At 45.3% G+C, this 24,496-nt stretch overlaps 1 protein-coding gene and 1 long non-coding RNA gene across 4 annotated transcripts in view; one reads left to right on the forward strand and one right to left on the reverse strand.

Moving 5' to 3' along the window:
• The window catches only part of LOC143808550 (uncharacterized), a 1,160,439-nt gene that overhangs the window by 524,354 nt on the left and 611,589 nt on the right, over nt 1-24,496 (forward strand). The window lies entirely within an intron of this gene.
• The window catches only part of UGGT1 (UDP-glucose glycoprotein glucosyltransferase 1), a 77,953-nt gene that overhangs the window by 36,971 nt on the left and 16,486 nt on the right, over nt 1-24,496 (reverse strand). For 2 of the 3 annotated variants that reach the window (XM_077291324.1, XM_077291325.1), the window contains exons 14-22: nt 22,607-22,726; nt 21,028-21,113; nt 15,063-15,198; nt 14,495-14,626; nt 13,788-13,952; nt 7,036-7,156; nt 6,535-6,633; nt 4,379-4,402; nt 433-527 (exon numbers count right to left, since the gene is read on the reverse strand). In XM_077291324.1, the coding sequence (XP_077147439.1) occupies nt 433-527; nt 4,379-4,402; nt 6,535-6,633; nt 7,036-7,156; nt 13,788-13,952; nt 14,495-14,626; nt 15,063-15,198; nt 21,028-21,113; nt 22,607-22,726 (978 nt within the window). The remainder of the gene's footprint in view (nt 1-432; nt 528-4,378; nt 4,403-6,534; nt 6,634-7,035; nt 7,157-13,787; nt 13,953-14,494; nt 14,627-15,062; nt 15,199-21,027; nt 21,114-22,606; nt 22,727-24,496) is intronic. The other variant, XM_077291326.1, reaches the window with a different exon arrangement.

The following is a 24,496-nucleotide window of genomic DNA, read 5'->3' on the forward strand; positions in this document are numbered from 1 at the left end:
TTTTTTACACTTACGCTGGTAACCAGGGTAAACATCGGGTTACTAAGCGCGGCCCTGCGCTTAGTAACCCGATGTTTACCCTGGTTACCAGTGAAGACATCGCTGGATCGGTGTCACACACACCGATTCAGCGATGTCAGCGGGACCTCAACGACCAAAAAAAGGTCCAGGCCATTCTGACACGACCAGCGATCTCGCAGCAGGGGCCTGATCGCTGGTACGTGTCACACATAGCGAGATCGCTACTGAGGTCGCTGTTGCGTCACAAAACTTGTGACTCAGCAGCGATCTCGCTAGCGATCTCGCTATGTGAGACGGGGCCTTAAGAAAGGGCAGAGCATTTCTAGGACACCCTTCCCGGCACATTTAGTTAGATCTGCACTTACACCGTACACTCGTATCACTGCGAATCGTGTGCGGGTCAGAAGTTACCTGGTGCTTAATGGCGTCATACAGCAGCTGACGTCCGGAGGGCTCGTCAAAGTCTCCCACAATCCAAAACGTGACCGGTCTAACAAAAGAGTCATCTGCATCAAACAGCAAGAGTTAGGATGGGAAGATGGACTGCAGGGAGCAAAGGAGGAATTACAGCCGGCCCATATAGACGGGCAGCGCCGTCCGATACTCATACAGAGCCACGAGGTGAGAAGATTAGCACAGATCTCGCATGGGTGAGTTATTGGTATTCACTTATTAATTGGAGGCTCCACTGCAGATTCAGTCACATTGGTGAGAAAATCTGGATTTTTGGACTTAAAGCAAGATCCCCTTCACCGTGCTTATACACCCTGCTATTAAAGGGAATCTGTCAGCAGGTTTTTGCTACCTCATCTGAGAGCAGCATAATGTAGGAAAAGAAACCCTGAATCCAGCGATGTATCACTTACATTACTGGATGCAGCAGTTGTGACAACTGCTAGATGTAGCACAGTCAGGTTCTCTGTGTACAGTGTCTATAGACAGTGAGCTGCCCATAATATAATCTCCTGGTGATAAAACATTCTTCTTCTTAGATTACATTCTTAGATTACATTGACCAAAACTGCTGACAGATTCCCTTTAAGAGGCCAACACAACTTATTGAAAAGTATTTCCTCTGCCTGGTGGGTTATACCCTCTTTTACAAACCTGATAACATGCCGTCTCTGCCTCCTTCATCAAAGGGTTATATTTCCATCTTCATAAATGAATCTTGTTGGATAGTGCTTGAAAATATAAGCAATTTTGCAATTTCTTGCATATTAAAAATGTTTTGCAGTTCTTAAGATATTGACACTTTTCTTTTGTTTACAGCTGGTTGCCTTGGAGACCGACCACCGTTGTGAGACAGAACAACCTGCTGTCTACTGAGCTTGTAAGCGCCGTTTTGAAGCTGGCCAGGATCACTAGAGAACTGTTCCTTCCTAATCCTGCAGTGCTTGCAAGCTAGATAACTGCAGTGGTCGGTCTCCTTGGCAACGGGTGGTAAACAAAAGAAAAGAGTTAATATTTCGAGAATGGCTGCAAATTTTAAGAAGCAGTAAGTTGCAAAAGTGATGGTATTTACAAGGACTATCCGACAGGAGCCATCTATGAAGATGGTAGCGACTTCTTTAAGCTAAAAGTGAACTGCCAGGAGTCTAAGGCCATGTTCACACTTCGCGGTTTTTACCGCGGATCCGCGGTGATTTTGATGCTGCGGGTCCGCAGCAGTTTCCATAGCGTTTACATTAACATGTAAACCCTATGGAAACCGCAAACCGCAGTGCACATGCTGCGGGAAAAACCGCGCAGAAACGCAGCGGTTTACAACCCGCAGCATGTCACTTCTTTGTGCAGAATCGCAGCGATTCTGCACCCATAGGAAAGCATTGAACCGCTTACTTCCTGCATGGGGCTGTGCCCACGATGCGGGAAGTAAGTGGATAATGTGCAGATGGTACCCGGGGTGGAGGAGAGGAGACTCTCCTCCAGGACCTGGGAACCATATTAGTGTAAAAAAAAAGAATTAAAATAAAAAATGATGCTATACTCACCTCTCAGCGCTGCACGCGGCCGTCCCCGGTCTCAGTTGCTGTGCGAACAGGACCTGCGGTGACGTCACGGTCACATGACCGTGATGACGCCGCGGTCACATGACCGTGACGTCACGAAGGTCCTTCTCGCACAGCATCTTTGGAACCGGACCGCCGGGTGCAGCGCCGAGGAGATCCGGACGTCAGAGGGTGAGTATATAACCAATTTTTATTATTTTTAACATTACTATTGATGCTGCATATTGCTGCATATGCAGCATCAATAGTATAGGCGGAAACCCGCAGCGGAAACCGCGGAACAAACCGCGATAAATCTGCAGGGATAACCGCAGCGGTTTTGCCCTGCAGATTTATCAAATCCGCTGCGGGAGAACCCGCAGAGGTCACACGCAAAGTGTGCACATAGCCCAAGGAAAAGCCTATCTTTACAGCTTAGTGTCAGCCCCCTTGCGGCAGGGCGTATACGCACAGTCAGGCATCCTCCAATATTATTAACAAGAAAAACAGAGCAGCACTAATCTGCCTTTCAAGACAATAGACAGCTCGGCAGAACTCGACAGACCCCATTGTAAGATGAAGTGATGTGTCGAGCGCCAGCTGTGTCCGCCGTGTGTAGCAAACAATCTTGGTAAGCCGCCAGAATCTGCACGTTCCCAACGACATTAGAGAAAGTTCCCAGGTTAGACGCCATGCAGACAGGAGAGTTCAGTGGTTCCACATGCAGGTAGTAAAGTAGAGCGACATGCACATTAAAGCAGATCTGTCAGCAGATTTCACAACAGAAACTGCATACATTATTACAGAGATCTGTTAGACCTGACAAGGCTGGTCTACTTACTTTTACAAGCCAGGCAGTATGGCTGAATAATCATGATATTAAGAAGAACATTTTATGAGTCCAGCAAAAAAGTGGAAGAGTGTATTCAGTGTCCGCTCACCCACCCTGACTGTCAGCAGCAGCTTGTACTGGGCAGCGTGAGACCTCAGCAGGGAGGAGGGACACTGAGGAGCTGACAATCAGGCTAAGAAAATAGAGCTTGGTTTACATATATAGTCAATCTGATACTGATTGTCAAAAGTAAATACACCAGCCTCATTTGGGCTAAGAGAGCTATACTATAATATACAGTAAGCAGTCCATATTATGAAATCAGCTGACAGATTAACTTTAAAGAAAATCTGCAAAATGTAAAATAATGGCCATAAATAATGTACCATGTTTATTCTCCCCGATCACCTTGCTGCTCATTATATGGCGGTGTTGTTATACAACCTGGCGTGGCTGCTGCAGAATGAGCCGCGCCTCAGCGTGGCGGGATAGTGGAGGAAAAGGCACTTAATCTTAATATATACTTACCTTGTAATGTCTTCACATCCTGTTCCATCCAGATGTGTCTGGATCCCAGAATTCCAAGCAGCAGAAGTTCACCGACCTCCATATTGAGACACCCAAGTGATGGGTGTCTCAATATGGAAACTGTGGGGTATCAGCAGAACACCGTCGCACCACACACACACACACTGTATATGCCGTAAGCACCACACACACACACACTGTATACGCCGTACGCACCACACACACACACACACTGTATACGCCGTATGCAGCCTCTTGCACGGTACTACCAGCGGAACACCGTCGCAAACACGCCGCCGCCGGGATCAGCCGAATAATTCACTGACCGCCATCTTTGTACAGGAGGAGCGCATGCGCAGTTTTAATGTGACCGCCAGTATCTGTCTGCACAAAGATGGTGGCGGTCTGATTTACTGTGCCTGCGCGAATTCCGCGCGGGTGCAGTGAATCATTCGGCTGATCCCGGCGGCAGATGCGAGACGTGTCTACAGGCAGAGGAATCCGGTCACATTAAAGGGGCTTTCTCACGAACGAAAGTTCATTTTAAAAATTGTCTGTGTCTGACAGTGCACAGAACCTTCATTTTGTGAGGTAAAATATTTCACTGACTGGTTTTAAACAATATTTTACCTCACAAAAGGTATCCTCTGCGATCTCCTGCTGTAATGTCAGCATTGTCTTTTGCTTCCTCTCCTGTCCAGGAGCTGTGGTATGTTCTGTACACAGTTAGACTCAGATAATTTTTAGTAGCTGCGATCCCATGAACCATTTATGTCAAAGTTGACATGAGGGTGAGAGATTCTCAGCGCTGTAAAGCCTGCCCCCATAGTGACATTACCTCACTACTGATGCGATAGCATCGGGTCTCCATCTACTTGACTATAATTTCACTATTTTAGGCCAATATAATGCATTTATTTTATATCCTGTAAAATGATCAGATAACTGCAGGTGAAGCAAACCATGCACAGAAATAGGAAATGTAAAAAAAGAGAGCTGGGATTACCATAAATCTCCCGGGAGGACATTCCTGGAGCAGACAAAGAGACAAAGAAGTAGAGGAGACATGAGCGAGAAGAATAAAATAATGGCCCCCGACCCACAGATACAGACGCAGGATAAACGTTCATGGAGGAACCAGACAAAAGCTGCCAGCGAGAACATACGGACAGGGAATTTATAGTTTCACACATTAAAGCATTTCCTGGGTGTCACATTGTGATATTATATAAAAGACGACCATTACTTTACACTGTGCTCAGGCTCGATGCCCTGGAGGAGCACGGGTATTATATGGGCACATAAAGACCACGGTACTGTAAGGCACAATGCCCTGGAGGTGTACGGGTATTATATGGGCACATAAAGACCACAGTACTGTAAGGCGCGATGCCCTGGAGGAGCACGGGTATTATATGGGCACATAAAGACCACGGTACTGTAAGGCACGATGCCCTGGAGGAGCACGGGTATTATATGGGCACATAAAGACCACGGTACTGTAAGGCACGATGCCCTGGAGGAGCACGGGGATTATATTTGGCAAATAAAGACCACAGTACTGTAAGGTGCGATGCCCTGGAGGAGCACGGGTATTATATGGGCACATAAAGACCACGGTACTGTAAGGTGCGATGCCCTGGAGGTGTACGGGTATTATATGGGCACATAAAGACCACAGTACTGTAAGGCGCGATGCCCTGGAGGAGCACGGGTATTATATGGGCACATAAAGACCACAGTACTGTAAGGCGCGATGCCCTGGAGGAGCACGGGTATTATATGGGCACATAAAGACCACGGTACTGTAAGGCACAATGCCCTGGAGGAGCACGGGTATTATATGGGCACATAAAGACCACGGTACTGTAAGGCTCGATGCCCTGGAGGAGCACGGGTATTATATGGGCACATAAAGACCACGGCACTGTAAGGCACGATGCCCTGGAGGAGCACGGGTATTATATGGGCACATAAAGACCACGGTACTGTAAGGCGCGATGCCCTGGAGGAGCACGGGGATTATATGAGCACATAAAGACCACGGTGCTGTAAGGCGCGATGCCCTGGAGGAGCACGGGGATTATATGAGCACATAAACACCACGGTACTGTAAGGCGCGATGCCCTGGAGGAGCACGGGTATTATATGGGCACATAAAGACCACGGTACTGTAAGGCGCGATGCCCTGGAGGAGCACGGGTATTATATGGGCACATAAAGACCACAGTACTGTAAGGCGCGATGCCCTGGAGGAGCACGGGTATTATATGGGCACATAAAGACCACGGTACTGTAAGGTGCAATGCCCTGGAGGAGCACGGGTATTATATGGGCACATAAAGACCACGGTACTGTAAGGCACGATGCATTGGAGGAGCACGGGGATTATATGGGCAAATAAAGACCACGGTACTGTAAGGTGTGATGCCCTGGAGGTGGAAGGGTATTATATAGGCACATAAAGACCACGGTACTGTAAGGCACGATGCCCTGGAGGAGCACGGGTATTATATGGGCACATAAAGACCACGGTACTGTAAGGTGCGATGCCCTGGAGGAGCACGGGTATTATATGGGCACATAAAGACCACGGTACTGTAAGGCGTGATGCCCTGGAGGAGCACGGGTATTATATGGGCACATAAAGACCACGGTACTGTAAGGTGTGATGCCCTGGAGGTGGAAGGGTATTATATGGGCACATGAAGACCACGGCACTGTAAGGTGCGATGCCCTGGAGGAGCACGGGGATTATATGGGCACATAAAGACCACGGTACTGTAAGGTGCGATGCCCTGGAGGAGCACGGGTATTATATGGGCACATAAAGACCACGGTACTGTAAGGTGCGATGCCCTGGAGGAGCACGGGTTTTATATTGGCACATAAAGACCACAGTACTGTAAGGTGCGATGCCCTGGAGGAGCACGGGGATTATATGGGCACATAAAGACCACGGTACTGTAAGGTGTGATGCCCTGGAGGTGGACGGGTATTATATGGGCACATGAAGACCCTGGTACTGTAAGTACTACTGATCCCAGGATCACCCATCACTGCGGTGCTATCCGCTGTTCTTTGACCACTTTATTAATAGAAGACCCCACCTTTTGTGATCAGTGACAATGGCTCCATGTCTGTAGACGCTTCTCCTCTCACCTTTCTTAGTCAGGTAGTTCATGCTGTTGGCTATGGCTGCGCTCTTCGCATCCGAGTCCAATATGCTAAATCTGGCATAATCATCCACATAGAAGTTATCTGTGAACCACAGAAGTCATCATGAGGAACGTGCAGGACGATAATGAAGATGGGAGAGAAAATACATTACTATATACTGGGGTTCATTAAGAAATAAATTGTATGACAAGCAATAAGCTCAAGATCTTCAGAATCTGGAAACAATTCAATGACTGCAAGCTGAGGTGAGGAATGGACCAACACATGCAACAAATGTTATAGATGGTCAGCGCTTTCAGAATGAAGACTGTGGTGTCTGTGGGCCAGGCTGCGATATCTATGTCCGCTATGAGGAGTTGTACATTTGTGCTATGATTTCTGGCATAAACTCTAATAAATCAGTAATTGCCTCTCCGCTAAATCCGGGTCCTTTTTTTGCCACTTTTGACTCCATGCATTACAGAAATGTATGTAGCGACTTACTGATGGCCGTGAGGTCCAGGTATTGCCGCTCCATGTCCAGGATCCGCAGGTTAATCCGGGGAACTACGTTCTGCTGAGCCATGATGTGATCCACAACATCCTGATCGTTGGTCAGGTCCCCCTATTTAAGGAGAAAAACAAAGTGCATAAAGTGTGTTCAGATCCATGCAGATTCCAAGGAATGTATAACGAAACGCTAAATGAACCCCTCAAACCGCGCTCAGTTCACAAATTATCAAAATAAGTCATGACAGTCCTAAGAATGCACCAATACTACGCATTTTAGTCTTCCAATTGCCATATATAAAGGGTGACTGAAGGCACAGACCCCCTTTATTGGGGACTTCATTAGGGGCCTAGGAAACAATAGTTGTACGCTGCTGCCACCAGGAGGCGGACACTAAGAATTACAACCTTGAAGAGAAAAAGATGATTTGTCTTCAGCAGACTGCACCCGACTACTGGCAATTAAACTAATCAGTTTAGAGTGGTGTCACTGAGGAGGCAGAAGAATGCTCTCATGGGGAAAACATGATAATATTGTAGTTATGATACCTTTTATTGGATAACAAGAATAAAATAAATGATGTTAGAAAGCAAGCTTTCAAGACTTCTTAGGTCTCTTCCTCAGGCATGGTATGACAAAGTATCTAAAGAAACACAAATATATGAACAAAACGAAACAAAAAAACAGGCATAGCATAATAAAGAGGGATTTTTGTGTACTCACCGTAAAATCCTTTTCTCCGAGCCAATCATTGGGGGACACAGGCCGTGGGAGCTGTGTCCCCCAATGAGGCGAAGGAGAAAGAGGGATTTTTGTGTACTCACCGTAAAATCCTTTTCTCCGAGCCAATCATTGGGGGACACAGCTCCCACGGACTGTGTCCCCCAATGAGGCGAAGGAGAAATAGACATTTAAATAAACAAACGGTGCTCAGAGCATGAATCCTTAATTAGATTAGATGTGTGAAAGTTTCATAGTCCCAATATCCATGTAAGATCAGAGGCCTGGTGCCCTCAGTTTCTCTGGAGCAGATTCCTCAGATCCTGCACTGATCATAAATCGTCCTGACAGATTTAAATGATCACAGATTAAAACATTTACCGGTGACTAAACATTTCTGTGGTCCAGGGCACAACAGACACAATATGAAAGTTGTCATATTAAAAGGCAATTTTAAATCACGCAAACATGGCAGGGTTTGGGAATACAGTCTTTGGTTCCCTCCACACAGGACTAAATCTGTCGGGAGGATTTATGATCACTACAGGATCTAGGGAATCTGCTGCACAGACACTGAGGGCACCGGGCATCTGATGGGACTTGGAAATTGGAACTATAAAACTTTCACGCCACTAATCTAATCCAGTTAAGGATTCAATCCCTGAGCTCGGTTTGTTTGTTTATTTGAATGTCATTTATTTTGCCATGCCACTGTTTTGTTTTTTTTTTGTTTAGTTTTGTGCATATATTTGTGTTGCTTCAGATACTTTGTCACACCCCGTCTGAAGAAGATACCCAGAAGTCCCGAAACCTTGCTCTGTAACATCATTTATTTTATTCTTGTTATCATAACTACAATATTATGTTGTTTTAGGGATTCTTTCTTCTCCATCATGCGCCATTGTTCCGGTTCCTACTCAAACAGTTCAAAGGTTTTTATTTGAACGTTGTTATCATCCCTAACAAAGACGAGTCAGTCCGTCCCATTCTGGACCTACAATTGCTGAAAAAGCGCAATGACTTGGCAGATTCAGGATGGAGTCCCTTCACTCGGTTGTTGTCTCCATGAAAGCTGGACACTTGAGTTCCTCAGAGGATAGGCTGTCTCCACATCCCACAAATGTCTCTGCTTTGTTGTCCAGCAGTCCCATTTTCGGCTTGTGGCCCTCCCTTCCATGGCTCTCTGCGTGTTCACAGAGGACATGACTGCCGCCATGGCACTTCTGCGTGCCAGGGGGAGAGAGGTCATCACTTACATGGACGACATCCTTAACCCCTTCCCGACCCATGACGCCTATGCGGCGTCATGGAATGATCGCATCCCTGCAGATCGGGTGAAAGGGTTAATTCCTATTTTACCCGATCTGCAGGGAGAGGGGGAGTTGTACTTCAGCCTAGGGGGGGTGGCTTTGCCCCCACGTGGCTACGATCGCTCTGATTGGCTGTTGAAAGTGCAACAGCCAATCAGAGCAATTTGCAATATTTCACCTATGAAAATGGTGAAATATTGCAATCCAGCCATGGCCGATGCTGCAATAGCATCTGCCATGGCTGGAAATCATGTACTGGCCCCCCCCACCGCCCCCGATCTCCTCCCCAGTCCTCCGTTCTGTCAGGTACCCCCCTCCGTCCCCCTGTTCGCTCCCCCGTGCTCCTGTCCGCTCCCCCTGTGCTCCGATCCACCCCCCCACCACCCCCTCATACTTACCGATCCTCCCGAAGTCGGTCCGTCTTCTCCCTGGGCGCCGCCATCTTCCAAGATGGCGGGCGCATGCTCAGTGCGCCCAAAGAATCTGCCGGCTGGCAGATTCGTTACAGGTACATTTTGATCGCTGTGGTAGGTTCTACCACAGCGATCAAAATAAAAAAATAATAAATAAAACCCCCCCTTTATCACCCCCATAGGTAGGGACAATAATAAAATAAAGAAAATATTTTTTTTTCTTTTTCCACTAGGGTTAGGGTTAGAACTAGGGGTAGGGTTAGGGGTAGGGTTAGGGTTATGGGTAGGGTTAGGGTTAGGGGTAGGGCTATGGCATGTGCACACAGAGCGGATCGGCCGCGGATCCGCAGCGGATCCGCAGCGGATCGGCAGCGGATCGGCCGCGGATCCGCAGCGGATCGGCCGCGGATCCGCAGCGGATCAACCGCGGATCCGCAGCGGATTGGCCGCGGATCCGCAGCGGATCCGCAGCGGATTGGCCACGGATCCGCAGCGGATTGGCCGCGGATCTGCAGCGGATTGGCAGCGGATTGGCCGCGGATCCGCAGCGGATTGGCCGCTGCGAATTCGAAGCAGTTTTCCATCAGGTTTACAGTACCATGTACACCTAAGGAAAACCAAATCTGCTGTGCCCATGGTGCGGAAAATTCCGTGCAGAAACGCTGCATTGTATTTTCCGCAGCATGTCAATTCTTTGTGCGGATTCCGCAGCGTTTTACACCTGTTCCTCAATAGGAATCCGCAGGTGAAATCCGCACAAAAAAACACTGGAAATCTGCTGTAAATCCGCAGGCAAAACGCAGTGCCTTTTACCTGCAGATTTTTCAAAAATCGTGCGGAAAAATCTCACACGAATCCGCAACGTGGGCACATACCCTTAGGGTTAGGGTTGGAATTAGGGCTAGGGTTGGAAATAGGGTTAAGAATAGGCTTGTGGTTAGGGTTACGGATAGGGTTAGGGGTGTGTTGGGGTTACAGTTGTGGTTAGGGTTGGGATTAGGGTTACGGTTGGGATTAGGGTTAGGATTAGGGTTGGAATTAGGGTTACGGGTGTGTTGCGGTTAGGGTTGTGGTTAGGGGTGTGTTGGGGTTAGGGTTGTGATTAGGGTTATGGCTACAGTTGGGATTAGGATTAGGGGTGTGTTGGGGTTAGTGTTGAAGTTAGAATTGAGGGGTTTCCACTGTTTAGGCACATCAGGGGTCTCCAAACGCAACATGGCGCCACCATTGATTCCAGCCAATCTTGCGTTCAAAAAGTCAAATGGTGCTCCCGCCCTTCCAAGCCCCGACGTGCGCCCAAACAGTGGTTTACCCCCACATTTGGGGTACCAGCGTACTCAGGACAAACTGGGCAACAACTGTTGGGGTCCAATTTCTCTTGTTACCCTTGCAAAAATAAAAAATTACTTGCTAAAACATAATTTTTGAGGAAAGAACAATTATTTTTTATTTTCACGGCTCTGCGTTATAAACTTCTGTGAAGCACTTGGGGGTTGAAAGTGCTCACCACACATCTAGATAAGTTCCTTCGGGGGTCTAGTTTCCAAAATGGGGTCACTTGTGGGGTGTTTCTACTGTTTAGGCACATCAGGGGCTCTGCAAATGCAATGTGACGCCCGCAGACCATTCCATCAAAGTCTGCATTCCAAAACGTCACTACTTCCCTTCCGAGCCCCGGCATGTACCCAAACAGTGGTTTACCCCCACATATGGGGTATCAGCGTACTCAGGAGAAACTGGACAACAACTTTTGGGGTCCAATTTCTCCTGTTACTCTTGCAAAAATAAAAAATTCTGGGCTAAAAAAAATATTTTTGAGGAAAGGAAACACATTTATTATTTTCACGGCTCTGCGTTATAAACTTCTGTGAAGCACTTGGGGGTTCAAAGTGCTCACCACACATCTAGATAAGTTCCCTTGGGGGTCTAGTTTCCAAAATGGAGTCACTTGTGGGGAGTTCCTACTGTTTAGGCACATCAGGGGCTCTGCAAACGCAACCTGATGCCCGCAGAGCATTCCATCAAAGTCTGCATTTCAAAACGTCACTACTTCCCTTCCGAACCCCGACGTGTGCCAAAACAGTGGTTTACCCCCACATATGGGGTATTATCGTACTCAGGAGAAACTGGAAAACAACTTTTGGGGTCCAATTTCTCCTATTACCCTTGGGAAAATAAAAAATTGTGGGCTAAAAAATCATTTTTGAGAAAAGAAAAATTATTTTTTTATTTTCACGGCTCTGCGTTATAAACTTCTGTGAAGCACCTGGGGGTTATAAGTGCTCACTATGCATCTAGATAAGTTCCTTGGGGGGTCTAGTTTCCAAAATGGGGTCACTTGTAGGGGAGCTCCAATGTTTAGGCACACAGGGGCTCTCCAAACGCGACATGGTGTCCGCTAACGATTGGAGCTAATTTTCCATTCAAAAAGTCAAATGGCACGCCTCCCCTTCCGAGCCTTGCCGTGCACCCAAACAGTGGTTTACCCCCACATATGAGGTATCGGCATACTCAGGAGAAATTGCCCAACAAGTTTTAGGATCCATTTTATCCTGTTGCCCATGTGAAAATGAAAGAATTGAGGCTAAAAGAAATTTTGTGTGAAAAAAAAGTACTTTTTCATTTTTGCGGATCAATTTGTGAAGCACCTGGGGGTTTAAAGTGCTCACTATGCCTCTAGATGAGTTCCTTGGGGGGTCTAGTTTCCAAAATGGGGTCACTTATGGAGGAGCTCCAATGTTTAGGCACACAGGGGCTTTCCAAACGCGACATGGTGTCCGCTAACGATGGAGATAATTTTTCACTCAAAAAGTCAAATGGCGCTCCTTCCCTTCCGAGCCTTACCATGTGCCCAAACAGTGGTTTACCCCCACATGTGAGGTACTGGTGTACTCAGGAGAAATTGCCCAACAAAATTTAGGATCCATTTTATCCTGTTGCCCATGTGAAAATGAAAAAATTGAGGCTAAAATAATTTTTTTGTGAAAAAAAAGTACTTTTTCATTTTTACGGATCAATTTTGTGAAGCACCTGGGGGTTTAAAGTGCTCACTATGCTTCTAGATAAGTTCCTTGGGGGGTCTAGTTTCCAAAATGGGGTCACTTGTGGGGGAGCTCCAATGTTTAGGCACACGGGGGCTCTCCAAACGCGACATGGTGTCCGCTAAAGATTGGAGCCAATTTTTCATTGAAAAAGTCAAATGGCGCTCCTTCCCTTCCGAGCCCTGCCGTGTGCCCAAACAGTGGTTTACCCCCACATATGAGGTATCAGCGTACTCAGGACAAATTGGACAACAACGTTCGTGGTCCAGTTTCTCCTTTTACCCTTGGGAAAATAAAAAAAATTTCGCTAAAATATCATTTTTGTGACTAAAAAGTTAAATGTTCATTTTTTACTTCCATGTTGCTTCTGCTGCTGTGAAACACCTGAAGGGTTAATAAACTTCTTGAATGTGGTTTTGAGCACCTTGAGGGGTGCAGTTTTTAGAATGGTGTCACTTTGGGGTATTTTCAGCCATATAGAACCCTCAAACTGACTTCAAATGTGAGGTGATCCCTAAAAAAAATGGTTTTGTAAATTTTGTTGTAAAAATGAGAAATCACTGGTCAAATTTTAACCCTTATAACTTCCTAGCAAAAAAAAAATTTGTTTCCAAAATTGTGCTGATGTAAAGTAGACATGTGGGAAATGTTATTTATTAACTATTTTGTGTCACATAACTCTCTGGTTTAACAGAATAAAAATTCAAAATGTGAAAATTGCGAAATTTTCAAAATTTTTGCCAAATTTCCGTTTTTTTCACAAATAAACTCAGAAATTATTGACCTAAATTTACCACTAACATGAAGCCCAATATGTCACGAAAAAACAATCTCAGAATCGCTAGGATCCGTTGAAGCGTTCCTGAGTTATTACCTCATAAAGGGACACTGGTCAGAATTGCAAAAAACGGCAAGGTCATGAAGGGGTTAAATATCAGGGAAAAGTGTGCGCTGTGTGCCACCTACATGCACCCTGGCCAGACTATATAAGAGGCAGAACGTGGCCATGTCTCCTATTTGCACACAAGTGTCATGGCCACGACTGGGCAGCTTCAGCCCCCCAATCCATCCAGGAGGGGTCATGTTATCCCGCAGTGTGCAATAACACCCCGAGAATCACTCTACAGATGCTTTTTATGTAACAACGATGGAATTAATTCCAGACGACAATAAATGGAGGTCTGAACTCGCACTCGGTCATCCATCCTGAAGAGAGGGCGGCCCAAGGGTTTATGGTCACATGAAAGATCACAAGACTCACCAGATACACGGCTTTCTGGAAAAATGTCGTGGTCTCCAGGATTTTGTGCATTGTGGCGGTCTCCAGCTCATCGGGATCTAGCTGGTCTTTTGGAAACGGTATTCCATTGAAGAGAACCACAGGAAGCGGGGACAGTCCGGTCTGCAGGAAGTACTCCTTCCCCTCCTGGGAAAAATGGCAGAGACAGTTACCATCATGTTACAGATGGCGAGGCTTATAATCTGGATCTAATAACTTCACAAGGCCCAGTCAGTAGTCCATGGCCACTGGATGGGAGCCCTGTGAAATGCCTAAAACCTGGCAGCTGCCCATCATATGTGCGTCATGGTGCCACCGTGAGGTCGGGCCAGGGCGGCTAATAACGAGAAGAGCTGGGGACGGCGGCGGACAGCAGGCACTGGAGCAGGGTCCTGATTATCGATCCAATCAACTCTAATAATCACCTGCCCTTTCTCCTACTATCACCCATAATCCCCAAATTCAAGACCAAGATGGCGGTGGTGACAACAGACACCCGTCTCCTCCTCTCAGCCATGTGATTTATTACATCCTGGCTCTCAGCAGGGCTTCCCCCCCGATCATCCAACGCTGAGAGCTTGTGAGGTTTCACCTCATTAGATCGGGTCTCCTCCACTCCAACCTGCTGACAGTTTTCACTTTCTGCATTTCCCACAGTTCAGCACCACTATTACTGAGCGCGCTGTTACCTTCCTATTCTGGTCATAAGCAGAGTCCGGGCCCAGAATGCTGCTCGGCTCCACGTAGCGGTACTTCTCCTCCAGCACGCTAGTGACGTGTCGCACTGTCAGCCGCTCACCCGTCCGCACCTTGTTGTAGATCTACATGAGAGAACAATAGACAGCTGCAGATCAGTGGAAAGACAACTGGACGGGTTCACAAAGTACGGCGTAAACCTTCAAGAGCTGCTGACCAAACGCCCATTCCATCCAAATCCCCCAACAGACACAGACTGGGGAGCACGTGCATGGTCTGATGAACATCCGCGTCCTGCGCAGGGATCGGCTGCAGCAGGGTAACACGGGGCCAATGTGGGTCGCCCCCAGAGAGCAGCCATTTACTAATGCTTCTGCCTTATTGGGCACCACTTATATTACAAAGACAACAACTGCCCATGTACCGTATGTGTTAAAGTTGCCATAAATCCTTGGCAGACCAAAGACTTATCATGGGAAGTGTTATAATTACTAACATTTGGCACGTGCAGACAGTATTTCATGACAATTCCTAAAGAAAAAAAAAAAGGTGAAAACCTACTGATACAATCATCTGGAAAGCATCATAATTATCCTCTTCATCAGCCACATAGTTGAACGTCCTCAGCAGAGCGACCCCGGCGTCCTGGAAGCCATCCACTTCGTCATCGTCATTCACAACGAACACCAACCCAATCCTGCAAGAAACCGCAACATGAAGCGCCCTCGGGTGGTGAAACCATGCATGACATACAGAGTGGAATATTTTCTTTATACGGTATATTATATTACATTTTACATTACAGGGGGATGGTCTGACTTAGAAAAAGCAGTTTATTTAATTGTATTTAAGGAAGTACTGAGCTAATTTAATAAGGACCCTCATCAATTAGCCAGATCAGCGAGTGGGTAATAAAAGCATCTCTAGCCAAGGAGGACCTGGCACACCCCTTCTAAAAAGACAGGCCAAACAGTGAAATGTTTCATATCCTCCTAAAGGCGATAATCCCTTTAAAGAAGCCCTCCACCTCCCATCAAAATTTGTATCCTCTTAATATACTGAAATCATCATATTATATAGCACTTACAATTGCTCATTTCACCTTTCTACCCAGCTAATGTTTCTCTTTTTCATTAGACCTATTATATCACATGATTAAAAAATGACTAGCTGAATCCTTCTCAGCTCTACGTAGAAACATGAAGTCAATTTTGCGCAAGTCATCATTAGAACTACAATTCTAGATCACTGCAAAGTCCCTGGCAGGGAGAGGAGGGAGCAGCTAGATCAGGAGGTGAAGAGGGGAATGATAAATGCAGGGGCAAGAGACTCCCTGTTTCTACATAAGCAGAGAGATGAAAGACAAAACGAGCAATTGTAAGTACACAGTGCTAAATCATATGATGAGTGCAATATATTAATTTAATAATTTAACCCCCTCACAACTTTTGACATACATATACGTAAAAAGTCGTATCACTAACTTTGATGTGGACTTGCACATGAACACTGATTTAATCAGCCATAGAATCATAGAATGGTAGTTGGAAGGGACCTCTGGGGTCATCGTGTCCAACCCCCTGCTCAATTAAGAATTAATTAAACCATCTGACAGATGTCTATCCATCCTTTGATTGAAGGCTTCCATTGAAGGAGAACTCACCACCTCTAGTGGCAGCCAGTTCCACTCATTGATCACCCTCACTGTCAAAAAGTGGTGCCCAGAACTGGACACAGTATTCCAGATGAGGTCTGACGAAGGAGGAGTAAAGAAGGATAATTACTTTGCATCATCTAGACTCTATGCTTCTCGTGATACATCCTAGAACCGTTTGCCTTTTATGCTGCTGCATCACACTGTTAACTCATGTGCAGTCTGTGATCTATTAGTATAACCAAGTCTTTTTCACACGATGTAATTTTCATTTTTCTCGCCCAGATGTAGAATCTTGCATTTCTCTCTATTCAATACCATTCTATCTGCCCATTGTTCAAGATTATATAGCGCCTTCTGAATACTTCGTCTGTTTTCTCTAGTGTTAACTAGCCCTCCTAGCTTTGCATCATCTGCAAATTTGATTAGTCTACATTCAGTTCCCTTATCTAGATCATTTATAAAAATGTTGAACACTGGGGCCAGGACAGAGCCTTGTGGTACCCCACTTGAAACACTCTTCCAATTGGATGTGCAACAATTTATTACTACTCTTTGAATACAATCATTGAGCCAGTTATGAATCCACCTAACTGTAGCCTTGTCAGTCCCATACTTGGTCATTTTTTCAATAAGGATAACATGACATACTTAATCAAATGCTTTGCTGAAGTCAAGATATACTATTATCTACTCCATTTCCCTGATCCAGCCAGTCAGTGATTCCATCATAAAAGGAAATTAGATTTGTCTGGCATTACTTGTTTGCAATAAACCCATGCTGGCTCTGGTTAATGATGGTATTCTTATCCAAGTACTTACATACTTGCTGTTTAATAATTTGTTAAAAGATATTTCCTGGTATGGAAGTAAGAATCACTGGCCTGTAATTTCCTTGCTTCATCTTCTTTCCTTTTTGAAGATTGGGACAATATTTGCTCTTCTCCAATCTTCTGGGACTTCTTCTGTTCTCCAGGATTTTTCAAACATTCTGGCTAGTGGTTCTGCAATTTCCTCTGCTATCTTATTCAGTACCCTAGGATGTAATTCATCTGAACTAGGAAATTTAAATTCAATAAGTGTTCCCTCACCATCTGTCCGTTTATAGATAGTGTGGATTCTTTTAGTCTTTTGATAGCACCGTGAAGAACACTTGATGTTACAATTGCTATCTTAGAGAACACATGAAAAATACGAATTTGCAAGTTCGGTCTTCTCAACATCATTTTTGACTACTTCACCCATTTCATCTTGTAAAAATCCTATAGCAGCTTTGACTTTTCTTTTGCGTTTGACATATCCCCAAAATCCTTTTTTATTGTTTTTGGTCTCCCTTGCATGCATCACTTTATTACTGGCTTTAGCTCTTGCATTCCCTACATATAGCAATATATTCTTCTTTAGATATGCCCCCCTCTTTCCATTTAATATACATTTCTTGTTTCCTCTTTAACAAGTGATTAATTTCTGTGTTCATCCATCCTGGTCTCTTTTAAAAGCTTCCAATCTTCCTTCTTTTCCAGATTATTACTGATTGTGCAGTGAGAGGTTCATTTAGCAAAATCTTCCATTTTTCTTGGACATTTCTGTCCTTTATAACATCCAGCCATTGGACCTTTCCTACCTCGCCAGTCTTCCTCCTCTTGTAATCCAAAATGCGAGGATAGCACGATGGCTGCCTCCTAAATTCCCGGCCACCTTTACTTCTTCAATTATTTCCTCCCTGTTGGTAAGAATTAGGTCCAAGATTGCAGATCCTATTGTTCTCTCTTCTACTCTTTAGATAAGAATTTTCTGGACCCATAACTTTTGCCTGAGAGAGATTCCCAACAAATATCTGGATAGTTAAAATCTCCCATGATCATCATGTCGTACTTCTTTGAGAACATAAGACATCTGATGCAACAAGAGTTCATCCATATCTTGAGTCTGTCCAGGTCGCCTATAGTAAACACCTAGAATAGTGTCCTTTCTGTTCTTCTCTCCTTGTATTCTTACCCAAACAGTTTCTGCAGAGCTACCATTCTCTGAAGCTTGGATCTCTGTGGAGAACACATTTTCCTAACATACAATGCAACATCTCCTCCCCTCTTCTTAATGCCATTTACAATAAATAAGTTGCAGCCTTCAAGGTTGGTATTCCAAGGATGTGTATCATCCCATCAAGTTTCAAAGATGCCTATGACATCATATCTCTCGTCCTGTGTTAACAGCTCCAATTCTCCCTGTTTGTTTCCCAAGCTCTGTGCATTTGTATAGACACATTATAGTTTGTAGTTGGTTTCTCTTGCTCCTCTATTTTCATTCAGTTTTTTGTTTTTGCTCTTTCATTCCTCTTCTAATAGCAGGGTTATCAAAAGAATTCATTACCTGCATATTTCTTCCGGGCCATATATTTCTCATCCAATATTGCTCTAGTTTAAAGCTCTCCTGATGAGTGTAACAAGGCGTCGACCAAATATGTGTTTTCTTGTTTTTGTAAGATGCAACCCATCTCTAGCAAGGAGTCATCATACATGCAATTTACTCCATGGTAAAGAAACCCAAAACATATCTCATGACACCATCGACGTAGACAGCTTTTTACCTGTAGAATCATGATCAATCTCCTTGGTCCATGTCCATCCACTGGGAGGATGGATGAGAAGACAACCTGTGCTCCCAGTTCCTTCACTTTCCGGAATACGTATTCAACGTCTCTGCATATAAACTCCATGTCCGTTCTTGCTGTGTCATATGTTCCTACATCTATTAGTAGACACGTGTAGTCGTCTGTAGCACTGAAGAGTCTTGAAACACAATCAGACACATCTGTGATTTGGGCACCTAGAAGACAGCACACTTCTCATGAGGGGGATGTTCCTCTCAGTAGGGAATCTCCCATGACCACCGCTCTCTTTTTCTTCTTCACCACAACGCTTCTTTTTCTCTCTTCAAGAGGCTTCTCATTTCCTACTGGAGTGTTCTTTGTGGGCAAAGCACTTTTTTGATGTACATCTTCATAGTTGTCCTGTATGAGAGCCTGGAAGTGGTTCTACAGCGGTATGGGAGCTGACTGTCTCCTCATCCTCCTGCTTATTTGGGTCACATGCTTCCATTTCTCTTCTTGTGCAGGTACATTGAAAGATGCTTCTCTTCGAACATTCTAAATAGTTTTTTTGTACTCCGCCATTAGCTTCTGCAGAAACACTGAACAGTTCTTCTCTTCCAACATTCTGAAGAAATTCTACATAAAGCCATCATATGTCTTTAACAACCAAGGGTGTAATGGAGATCCGCCTGCGGCTGTTAACCTGTTAAATGCCACTGCCAATCTCTGATGGCAGGATTTAACACGTGCCGATAGGTTGTCATGACAGTCGGGGGTCTGCTGATGACCCCTTTGCCGTCGTTACGATCTTCCTGTGAAAGAAAGTGTTTAGCTGGCGTTCATTAGAGATCGTGATTTTCTCTATACATAGCCTTGCTGATGGTTGGCTATGTACAGAACCAGTGATCAAATGATTACAGCTTCAAGTCCCCTAAGGGGATATAGTAAAGGGAACCTGTCACTACATTTGACCTATGTAAACTATTAATACGGGCGTACAGGTTATAGACGGCTGAAAACAGTCTTACCTGTATGTCTTATATTAGATGTGTTGTTGGTGATAAACCCTCTTTTATCACTTTACATAAATTACCTCTTCCAGGCTCTGGGGAGCATGAGGCCTGGAAGATAACTCTGCCTCCAAGAATTATTTTACATGAAAGGGGACCTTACCAGTGCGATATGTACTGATTACCAGAGTGATGTGTATTGGTTACCAGTGTGATGGCCTCTTTCTGTTCTCCTGATCTCGCTGCAGAGCAGTGTGTGATTATACCTGACACATTTGCAGGTTCCTCTCAGCTTCCATCTCACAGACAGACAGGGCTGCAATATTGTTGTAATACAGCAGAGCTGTGTGTGATTATACCTGACATTTGCAGGTTCCTCTCAGCTTCCATCTCACAGGCAGACAGTGGTGTAATACAGCAGAGCTGTGAGAGCTGCAGCAAATGTGTTTGTAATGAGACAAAAGTTCAGTTCTACTGTTCTGTTAGTTACTTGTCTCACACTGGTAACTCTCCCTTCATGCAGAGTTATCTTCCAGGTAACATCCTCCCCATGGCTAAAAAAAGGTCATTTGCGTATAAGAAAAACGTGGCTTTCTCTGGATAAGACATCAGATTGCAGATATCAATGTATCATTTTATTCAGCTTCCTATGACTTGCGTGCCAGGTCAGTTATACCATTCAGGAAACATGGTAAATAAAAAAAATGAAAAAAAGTATGGCTTTGAACTTTTGTTTGCAATTTTTGCAACACACTTGGAATGTTTTTCCTGCTTTCCAGTACATCACGTGATAAAATGAATGCAGTCTTTCAAATGTACAACTCATCCTGCAAAAAACAAGTCCTCATACGGCCATAGTGACGGGAAAATAAAAAAGTTATCGCTCTGGGGAAAAGGGGTGCAAAGAACGAAACGGGAAAAAAAAAAAAAAAGGAAAATCATGTGTGGATGAAGGGGTTAAGACATACTGAATGGGTTGTAGACACTTGGTCAGAAAGCAGATTCAAGACAAGACAACTGTACTAATGAATACGCCGTCAATAGAGAATGTGAACACAACTCCGCATGTAAGTGGAGCTGACAACTATCGGGTAAAGCTCCGACTTCTCCATCTGTCATCTTCCTGCAGGATCCCTCCACTCGGGCTGAGTAACAGAAAGCTCTCTATCTGTTCTACTGAAGGGGGTTTTCTACACAGGACAATCCCTTTAAGTAACAATAACAAAGAACAATAATCTTCACTATTGTGGACAGATCTAGTGAAGAACTGACCTGAGTGGCATGTGATTATTGAGGAACATCTCTGCTACACTGATCAGCTCAGACGTAGACTCCTGCTCCGGGTCAATGAAAAGAACCTGGGGACAAATACAAGAATAATGCAGGGACCAAGCTAGAAAAGCCAACTCATTTATTAAAGGGACTGTCAGCGCAGAATGCCGTCAAACGAAGTCCCACTGCTCGATGCTTCACAGTGGGGTCAACCATTTCCATACCCCTTCCCACCTGCATGTTTTCCCTACATCTCCCCATTTGATTGACAGCTCTGCCTTCATAAAACGACAATAGGGTGGAGATTATGGAAACCAAGTATGTGGGAAGGAGTATATAAATGTTTGGCCGCCATGGAGCACCGAGTGCCTGGGCTGGGTTTAAACAGACATTCTATGCTGACAGCGTCCCTTTAAGGCAGTTTCCGCAAAGCTTCACTCACAAGTTGTGACCGCGCTGCAGTTTTTTGCTGGTTGTTATCTTTGCCACAATATTCATAATTGAGGTAAAACAGCATTTATTGCTGTAATTTCAGCAACAACAATTTGGTTTAAGTGCAATTCACGTGAAATCTCTGCAAAAATTATGTGGGATATTCCTGCTATTTTGGAAAAATGCGACTTCAGAGATCCACAGGGATAATGTTGCAAGACATGAACGCAGCCTAGCGCTCATCCTCTGTAAGGGATTGCAAACAGGTATTATTCCCTTCAACACCAACACCCGGAACAGTATATTGGGCATCCCAAGCATCTGAACCCATACAGAAAAGACATTAATACTAGTGATGAGCGAATGTGCTCGGATAAGGGGTTACCATGCTCGGGGGTTATCAGAGCATCTCGGGCGTGCTCGGATAATATGTTCCGAGTCCCCGCGGCTCCATGTCTCACGGCTGTTAGGTAATCCCTGCATGTGATGCTTCTGTCTAACAGGTGATCCATGTATGTGTTGCAGCTGTCTAACAACAGCGAGACATTCAGCCGCGCTCGGGGTTATCAGAGTATCTCGGGAGTGCTCGAATAATATGTTCGAGTCTCTGCGGCTCCATGTCTCACGGCTGTTAGACAGAAGCATCACATGCAGGGATTACCTAACAGGCGATCCATGTATGTGTGGAAGCTGTCTAACAACGGCGAGACATTCAGCCGCGCTCGGGGGTTATCCGAGCATCTCGGGCGTGCTCGAATAATATGTCCGAGTCCCCGCGGCTCCATGTCTCACAGATGTTAGACAGAAGCATCACATGCAGGGATTACCTAACAGGAAATCCATGTATGTGTGGAAGCTGTCTAACAACAGCGAGACACTCAGCCACAGGGACATATTACTCGAGCACACTGAAAGCATTCGATAACATCCAAGCATGCTCATCACTAATACCTAATCTAATCAATTTTCCATATGTATCTATAGTTGGAAAATACACATCTCTAAGTGAGAAATATGTGAAAACTGCCCCTTTACACTCCGTTATTTAAGTCTTTCTGATAAAATTATTCCTCGTGTGCGATTATAATTCCCTTTTCACAGTTTTACATTTCTATCATAAGCCAAATAAAAGTTTAAAATCACTTACAAGATTGTGGAAGTTCTTGCGGATTTGCCGGATGACTCCGGGGAAGGTGGGTCGGAGCAGCTCCTGGACGCTGTAAGGCCAGGAGGTGTATCTACTGTCCAGCTCAAGGTTATTCACCCACTGCAAGAGAAGCAAAAAAGCGGAACGTGAGGCTGAATGTTGGCTCCAGAAAAGGAGTAAAGACGGAGCCTGAAACGCATCTGCGGCTATCTATGTGATGAGGGGATGACAAGTTTTCAGGATCTTCGCTGCTGGATTTGCTTCCTTATCTACAAGGACACTTGCCATACTACAACGCTTCCGTGCAATTAGGATATCCTACTTGGGTCAGCAGACGTTTTCCTACCGATGTCACTTGTGCTTTACCCTGGGACTAACAATATTCTTGGGAGCTAAAAACTACTAGAGAGTCAAAATGTCTACACTTCACCGGCATCCACACGGCTCAATTAACGGTCTTCCTTTAATATTCGTACAATTTAAAGCCATCACTATCGGAGGTCACAGTAACACCTCCCCAGGAATCCTTGACACTTGTAAATGCATTCTATACGCTTCATAATCAGTTTCATGAGAAAATCTACACGTTGGACTGATTGCCGAGAAGATGAGTGAGGAGACGGAGCTGTACATGAATGCTTTGGTCAATGGGGCTGTGTGTGCCCTAATCAACCCACCCCTGCACCAACATCCCCCTGGCAGGATAGCTGATAACCTGGTAATTGGAGGGGGTCTGACTGCTGGGACCCACAAAAAATAGGCAAAACGGGGAACTTTTATCTCCCTTTAGAATGGACAAGCTGCTCCGTTCACTCCCTATGGGGCTGTCAAGCGCTGTATTCCATTTTTTCCAGCTATGACAGAGTGGATAGTCATATAAGTGAACCGTTTGGAATAAAAAAAAAAAAAAATTCTGATCTGCCGATCGGTGCGGGTTTCAGTAGATGGACAACCACCGATCAGCAAGTAGTCACTTATCTGGAGGACAACCCCCAGATCTTCTCAGACGTCACTGTCTTCACTTACTTGAGGGTGTGCATTATATCTATGCAGACTCTGACCTCTCCCTGGTTAAGTAATACTATCATTGTTGTCTTAAAGGCTCATCCCAGTGCCGCTAACGTCAGCCTCAAGCCATGACATGATGGCCCCACATACCTGCCGAGAAGCATGCACAATCAGCAGGTACCGTACATGCCTCTCCACAATGTCATCTGCACCCCTCACCTCATATGCAGAAATGAGCAGCACCAGAATTCCCCCTTTAAAGGGATTGCCCACTACTGGACCATCACTTCTTTAATAGCCACAAACTTCCCTCGGTCCTCCATTCTCAGTAATATGTGCCCCACCGGCATCTTGCCATAAACAATCCGATGTGACGGAATAGAGATGGCTGCAGACAATCGGCGGCCATGTCACATTGTTTATTGTCGGTATACTGGTGGAGGTACGTCACCGGTCCAGGAGCGAAGAATCATTCATTTTATGTGGCACCCTTGGTCTAAAAATTTGACATTTCATAGTGGATACCGTCTTTACAATAAGAACAGGAAAACTTCTCTTGGCTTGTTCTTGCAGTGCAGCCTATTACAATAATGGCGTCCATACACACAAGACTAGAGTCAGTGGGATCAGTCGCGGGTCCAATGTGTATGGGGGCTCCTGGACTTTCCCACAACAGATGGAAGTAAGGTCCGTCCTGTTGAATTTCGGCGGCTGATCCTTTGGTTTGCCCAGAAGAGAAGCCGCCACCACAAGGGTCTGACATCTTCTCGTTAGTGGAGAACACAAGAACGCACCAAGAGCTCGTCTACGTGGGAGTCCGGAGAGATGGCGGTCAGCCGACCGACCGTTATCTAATGTGGTAAACTCTGCATTCATGCTGGG

This window comes from Ranitomeya variabilis, chromosome 2 (genome assembly GCF_051348905.1).
Source record: "Ranitomeya variabilis isolate aRanVar5 chromosome 2, aRanVar5.hap1, whole genome shotgun sequence".
NCBI lineage: Eukaryota > Metazoa > Chordata > Amphibia > Anura > Dendrobatidae > Ranitomeya > Ranitomeya variabilis.